Source organism: Paroedura picta, chromosome 11 (genome assembly GCF_049243985.1).
Source record: "Paroedura picta isolate Pp20150507F chromosome 11, Ppicta_v3.0, whole genome shotgun sequence".
NCBI lineage: Eukaryota > Metazoa > Chordata > Lepidosauria > Squamata > Gekkonidae > Paroedura > Paroedura picta.
The window spans coordinates 31,420,437-31,427,933 of record NC_135379.1 but is presented as its reverse complement, the minus strand read 5'-3'; the positions used below and the strand labels follow the sequence as shown (position 1 = coordinate 31,427,933).

General features: G+C 41.2%; 1 protein-coding gene across 4 annotated transcripts in view; it reads left to right on the top strand.

Annotated features, from left to right (window-relative positions):
- Positions 1-6,068: 6,068 nt before the first annotated feature.
- The window catches only part of COLQ (collagen like tail subunit of asymmetric acetylcholinesterase), a 54,766-nt gene continuing 53,337 nt past the window's right edge, over positions 6,069-7,497 (top strand). For 3 of the 4 annotated variants that reach the window (XM_077303279.1, XM_077303277.1, XM_077303276.1), the window contains exon 1: positions 6,070-6,283. In XM_077303279.1, coding sequence (XP_077159394.1) covers positions 6,178-6,283 — 106 coding nt within the window. In that variant the 5' untranslated portion in view covers positions 6,070-6,177. Of the gene's footprint in view, positions 6,284-7,497 lie in introns of all 4 variants that reach the window. The other variant, XM_077303278.1, reaches the window with a different exon arrangement.

Below are 7,497 nucleotides of genomic sequence, written 5' to 3'. Positions count from 1 at the left end.
CATTTTTATCCTGCCTGCCTTTCTTCCAAGGTGCTTAGAGTGCTATATATGGCTCTCCCTTCCTTGCTTTAGCATAGGAACAGCATTCTGTTCAGGGTGGGTGGTGGCTCAGTGTTGTTTGGTGAACTTTATGGCAGAGTCCAGTATCCTAACTACTACATAGCAATTTACCTGAAGCATGGCACACATTTATGGTGAGGTTAAGAACAAAAGAAGAGCTCTGATGGACCATATCAACTAGCCAGATTTCAACAATGGCCAGCCACATGCTTCCAGGAAGTCCATAAGCAAAGGCATCTCTTCTCTACTGATTGCTTCCTAGCACCTCTTCCTTCAGCAGAGAGTTAAATAGCAACCAGAGACTGGGCTCTCTCCACTTGGGGTCCCTCCTCTTCCCACCCCCTCTAGGACCATCATTGGCCGTTTGAGGAGTAGCAGGTCGACATGACCATGTGGCTGTATCACCCAATAAATTATTAACAAATTTTAAAAATATATTGAAAATTAACTCCCACCTGCTTAGGAAACTCTTCCAGGGTCATCAAATAACCCCTGGAAGGGTTTCACAAAAACCCTGACTGAGAGAGCCTGATGTAAGGTGTACATCAACTGGCAGTGCCTTCTCCTGCTGTGACACCGATTTGGGAGCTTCCCTGTTTCATTGGCTTCAGGTAGATGAAACATTGGAGCACCTTGGACCTGTTCTCCAGGCATTTCAAATTCAGCAATAGCCATGGGGGGCAGAATTTGGATCAAGGCTATGGCAGTGTTTTTGGGGGGGCTAACATTTCCCCTTGGTGCTTCCACATTAGAAAACTTGTCCAGGTGCAGTTGTTCATTCCAAGGCTAGTAGCCAAACAGCAAGGAGCGGTAACTTTTATTTGGAAAATGGCACAGGAAGGGAAGTTCAACCTTTCCAGCATTATAAACAGCCAGCTGACATCTAAGTAGTTGGTTAAGCATTAAAATTGGCAGAGATGGTAATTGGCAGGGATTTTCTAATCTACTGCACCATGCCTTTTGCCCTGCTCTGAAATCTAAACCAGGTGTCAGCAATAATAGATAAAACTGGCTATTACCGAAGTTTGTTATTTCCCCTGCTCAGTTTCAATATAATTAATCCAAAAGCCTTTTTCAGCTAATTATGTAATATCTGAATGGGCATCCCTAGAATTAGTAATATTAATGTTAATCTAGAAAAATATTTAAGAACTAGCTAGGTGTAGTAGTTAGGTGAGTGATCTTCTGATCTGGTGAGCCAGGTTTGATTGCCTGCTCCTCCACATGCAGCCAGCTGGGTGACCTTGGGCTCGCCTCAGCACTGAGAAAGCTGTTCTGACCTAGTGGTAATATCAGGGCTCTCTCAGGTGTTTCTCACATAGTGGAGCCAGGCCCCTGGCCATTCTCAACTCAGCTGATTGTTGGCTCCTTGGAGTCTTATCATGAAAAGGCAAGTTTCAATGGAGAAGACAATAATGCTAGGAAGAAGATTAAGAACAGAGGAATACCCATTATGAGATTAATTCAGTAAAGGAAGCCCTGACTCTCAGGTTGCAAGACCTGAGCAAAGCTATTAAGAAAAGGATGATTTGGTGGTCATTAATTCATATGGTAGCCACAGCTAAAAGCAACTTGCTGGCACATGACATACATTATATTCAAATACTTATATCCTGCCTTTTCTTGTGGCTCAAAGTGGCTTACAAATCGCAAAAGAAATCATATCTAACATTAAAAATAAAATCTGGAGGGGGGTGGGGAAGATGGCTGCATAGGAGGTTCACTTTTAGTGAGCTCCCTTATGAGGCGTGGGCTGATTGCAGCTGCAATCAGCAGAATTGGAAGAGGTATGCTAACCTCTCCAGCTTTCCTCTGGTATCCTCTCCAGAGGCACCAGAGGCCTTCAAGAGATCTGTGGAGGTCCCTATCCTCCAGATCCAAAGTCTCCCGTGCAAAGGGTCTTGATGCAGCAGCCTCCATCTCTACAGTCTTTACCTTCCTCTCTTCTCTGCTCTGCAACCTCCAGCTGGATTTAAAACTTTTATGTAACCTGCCTGGCTTCCTATTATAAAAACACACCCAACGAACACAACTGCTTTAATTGTGAGTTATGACTAAAGGAGTCTTCACTCGTACCTTTCTGGATTTACTACTATCTGTCTAAAACGCCTCTATCTGCTAGCAAAAAAGATGGACAAGTTTCCTCTTTAAAAGGGGGGTGGAGAAAGCTATTGAAAGGGGGAATGTTTTGAGTTTCTTGGCTAATCTTAAATGGATTTACAAATTGTTTATCTTCACAGAGATATTTTGCTTAGATTATTTCGTAAAACATCATGAGAGCATTCAATGTAAATTTCGAGCTGATCATTGAGAACAGTAAGCTAGATCAGTGGTCCCCAACCTTTTTATCACCGGGGGCCACTCAATGCCTTTTACTGAGGTCCAGTGGGGGGGTAGTTTACTCCTCTACTCTCAACCACTGCCCTAACGCTCTCTGATCGCTACGGTAATGTTTAAACATCCCTTCAAAATAAGATACAGACATGCCACAACAATGAAGTGTGTTGTAAAGGGCTGGGGGGGATGAAGTAAAGGGCCGGGGGGGGGGGATGAAGGCATCCTTCGGGGCCCACCTCCAATTAGTCGAAGGACCACATGTGGTCCGCAGCCCACAGGTTGGGGATCGCTAAGCTAGATAATAAGGAAGTGTACTTTCTCCTGTAGGTGATGCAGGCAATGTTGGTCAGAATTTTCAACTGAATCTATAGTGACCTCTAGTGGCAGCAAGTAAAGGTGGAAAAGGAAAAAAAAAACAAGAAATAAATGAGTCATTCTGAGGACAGGATGTGGGGCTGCCCAGTGTTCTGGACAAAGCTTTTTCAGAAGATGCTGGATATAGGCACTGGTAAAAAGAACTGGAGCTCCAGCTTGTACTAACCTGAAATTAAGGCATCAAGCTACTGGGCAAAATGAACAATAATCTGTTATAAAACTGCAAGATTGAATCATTGTACTGAAATGAATTAGTAGTCTGATAAGTTATTTGGTGAAGTTTATTAGCAATCCTCTTGTTATTATTGTTTCTTTCTATCTGATGTGGTATATTAATTAATTTCTACCTAACTTTCCCTATCTGGTTCTTCTAGACCACATTCAATCAACTGGTAAATTGGGCTGAATATTAATTGTCTCCTTATCTTGCATTTATAAGATCTTAAGACATAGTTACTTATTGTTATTGTCCTAATATCCGGATTGTTAAGGTTCACAGAGTCTATTCCAGAGCTGCTGTTCAAAAGAAACTCTGAAGAGACAGCAAGTTGGTTTGAGACGCAATATTCCAAAAAAGCCCGCACTGTTCCATTGAAAATTGCTAGATAGGAAGATCTTTCAACACCGACCTAACAATAGCCTATGCAAAAGAGCCCAGTTTCACGTCTTATGCCAAATACTAATCTGAAAAGACATCAGGTACTTTTGGAACATCCCTTTTGCTCTTGAAGTTATTCTGTCTACTGGATGGAGGGTCATCACGACTCTCCTGCCAGCACAAAATTTGGCTGATCAACATTCACAAGAGCCTAGTAGTCAGGTACCACAGGATCAACAGCAGATACCACCTTAACAACAGGGTGCTTCTGGCATAACTCAGGGTTATGGAGAAGTTAAAGATACTCTGCAAACGTTAATGGCTTGAATCTCTCGACCAAGAGATCAAGATTCTTCAATCAGCTCAAATATCCCAGGTCAACATAATTTGTATACAAAAGACCCATATTAAAGTTTTAGACGCTAAAAGATTGGGATTTTGTAGCCTCTGTCACTAAAAAAGAAAGGTGTTGCAAACTACTTGACCAATCCCAATATTAAGGCCGATGTTCCGCTTCAGGATCCAGAGCAGCACTTCCTTGTGCTTAAAATTCAGCTACCAGATTAAGATCATTTTGCCAAATATATATGCTCCAAATAACTCTAAGGATAAATTCTATGGGGACTTTCTATGGGAAACAAGCAGGAGGAACTAGTAGTCCTAATAGAGGAAGGGGACTATGACCCAATCGGAATCACAGAAACTTGGTGGGATAATACTCACAATTGGAATACTAAAATTGAGGGGCACAATCTATTCAGAAGGGACAAAGAAAAGAAGGGGGGGGAAGGTATAGCAGTATATGTTAAGAATCTTTATACTTGTGAAGAAATACAGGTACCTGAGCATAAAAAGTTCAGTTGAGTGTATTTGTGTAAATATAAAAGGAGTAGAAAATGAGAATGGTATTATTGTGGAGATCTGCTATAGACCACCAAGCCAGTCAGAGGACTTGGATGAGATACTTTTAGATGAAATTACACAATTCTCAAAGAGGGGGGAAACAGTGGTCATGGGTGACTCCAATTACCCAGATATCTGTTGGAAGACCAACTGTGCTAAAAAGACAAACTCCATTAATTTCTTAACTTGTCTTGCCAACAGCTTCATTTCCCAGAAAGTAGAGAGGGGAACCAGGGGGTCTGCTGTTTTATACTTGATTCTCATCAATAGGGAAGAACTGGTAGATGAAGTAGAAATAGTGGGCACACTTGGAATTTTGGAATTTTCAGTTGTGAGAAAGAGAAAACCTTTATGTAGTCGGACGTATAGACTGGACTTCAGGAAAGCAGATTTTAACAGACTTAAAGGCATGTTGGGTAGAGTCCCGTGGTCAGAAAGACTTAAAGAGATGGGAGTCCAAAAGGGCTGGGAGTTTCTTAAAAGTGAAACAAACTGATATGAGATCTTCGCTATCAGACTTTGAAAATGTCTTGTTTCAAGGTAAAATGCACCTACAGGATAACATTTACAAACTGTTGCTAAAATATGAAACAGAAAGTTAACAGATTAAAACTGCATTATTAAATGGATGCAGAACTTAGAACATAATATTACATTTGAGAAGTGAGAATGGATGTGGGGTAAAATAGTCAAATTCACAAAATGTCAGTCATTAAGAGAAAATTGGTGTATTTCCATGCTTCTATTAAATAGATAAAAATGAACCTTATGGGGCTGGGGTGGCATTTTACGTTTGGGGGTTCAATGACTGCCCTATTCCAAGTTGGATTTTGTATTAATGCTTTTTCTTTCTTCTCTTTTATAGTTTTGCATTTTCTGAAAAATAATAAAGGCTGGAATTTCCAGCATTTATTTTAAAAAATAAACAAAATCCCAAATTACCCTGGAAGGGTAGACATGTAGAGCTTACAATCACTTCCCTTTCCCCACAAGAGAAACCCTGTGAGGGAGGTGAGGCTGAAAGAACCCTGATATCACTGCTCGGTCAGAACAGCTTTATCAGGGCTGTGGTGAGCCCAAGGTCACCTAGCTGGCTGCATGTGGAGGAGCAGGGATTAAAACCCGGCTCACTAGATTAGAAGTCCACACTCCTAGCCACTACACCAAGCTGTGTCTGTTGCCTGTGGATCTACTTGATGGATGGAGCTCTGGCCCTGTGTGCTTCAGGGGGCTGCCTACACCCAATCATGAGCTACACGGTGAACTGTCGTTCCTGTGTCTGTGTGATCTCTCATTTTCCTCCTGACCTAGTTAATGTGCAATGTATATATATATATATATATATATATATATATATATATATATATATATATATATATATATATATATATATATATATTTTAAAAAATAATGCTCTTGTATTAGTTTGTTGTGCACCACAGACATCTGAGATGAGCTACCTAAACATGCAGATGCGACATCCGTATCCCAAGCGGGTAACTATTAGTTGAGAATATTATGAATTAGTGAGCCAGGTCATCTCTGCACATACCAATCAGAGATGAGGTTTGCAGTTCAGTTGAAATTGTTTCCCCCTCCTTTTCATTATCCCCCTCTGTTTTAATAGCTGGTATTTGTGGTGTGGGAGCATCTGATCCACTGCTTGAGTTAAATATAGCCCTGTCTAGTGTAAGGAGAAGATTTAATGGGAAATGGTTGGCATTCCTTCTCTCCAAAGCACAGAGCGGGAGGGCGAGAGCGGGAGGGCGAGCACCATGCACATGCAAACATACCAGGGAGTGAGAGATTGAAAGGAGGGGAACCGGCAAGGCAGGCAGGCAGGCAAGAGATCCTAAAGACAGACCAGCACCCTGCACATTGGAATTGTCCAGCTTGCAGCCAGCATGCTCATTCTCAGCCTCATGGCACTGGGATTTTATCTGCAGCTCCTTTTCTGCTTTGCTCTGTCTCAGAACTCCTTTGTTGACAGTGTCTTCTCCATCTCTGCAGGTAAAGGACAACATCGTTGCCTAAATTGGTCACTTGTGTTGGCTTTAGTTGTCTTAAATTTCCCTGCTCTTTTCACCGCATTTGGAAACAACAACTAAGACTTTGATTGCAAATGTCTACTGAACTATCATTACTACTGCAGAATGATAAGAGCCGATTCGCAAATAATGTTTCTATTCCAAATTATGCCTTCCCTTATGCTTCCCCTCCCCCATTAAACCTGATTATAAACTAAAGAGCAGCGGTGGGCCAGATCCTCAGTAAATGCATGCAAGAGCTGGCTTTCAGCACCAAACATTCACTTTGAGAACTGCATGTTTTTGCTTTGCATGGGTTTAAAAATAAGTAGACAAGGGGAAAGACAAATGCACCATAACGTATATCCGTTTCTATTAATATGCTTGTGACCTCGTCCTGTCCTGGATGTTAGGCAGAGTAAACATCTTCTTGCCGTGCCAATGATATGAACAAATTCTCAGATGACTTTCATAGCAAAGATACGGGAGAAATCTTGATAATCACAAGGCAAAGCCTATATGTTGTTTGAATGCAGGGAATCCAATTTCCCAACACGTTTTCTTCCAGCTATATGTAGTAGAAAAGAGATAAGCAGTGGGTGGGCGTGAGAGGAATTATTCACATGTTGCTTCTCATTCTTGTTTTCGGTCTCTGGAGGTGGTTTTCTTTTTCACTATACATTAGTCCCCTCCTGCATTCAAACAATGCTAAAATATTTCGAGGTGGTCTCAATTCAGGTTTGCACCTTTATCCGAAATGGATAAGACATCAGAAGGAACATGAAAGTGCCAAGAGTATAAAGGTGACTCTAGAGCAGTACTGGACGGATGAACAGGCCCTTGAACAGACCTTTGGATGTTAATGAAATCCTTTGAAAATGGATGCCACCATTGTGAAACATTTTAAAAAGTTTTTAAAGACATTGCTGAGTTTCAGTATAGTTCCTTTTAGATTCATTGCCTTTAAATTCATGGACTTGAAAAATTGCAATCATATTCACTGACTAGAATACTAAGAATCTGAAATTGTCTAATACATCTATGTAGTCCTGTCCTTGCACTGTGGGGAAAAAATACTGCTGGACAGTGATGTGTGGGACTCTCAGTTCAAAGCAAAGGAATCGCATTAGGAAGGAGAACAGGATGGATCACAAACGGCAGACTGAAAATAACAATGTGTTTTTTCCCTTGAAATAT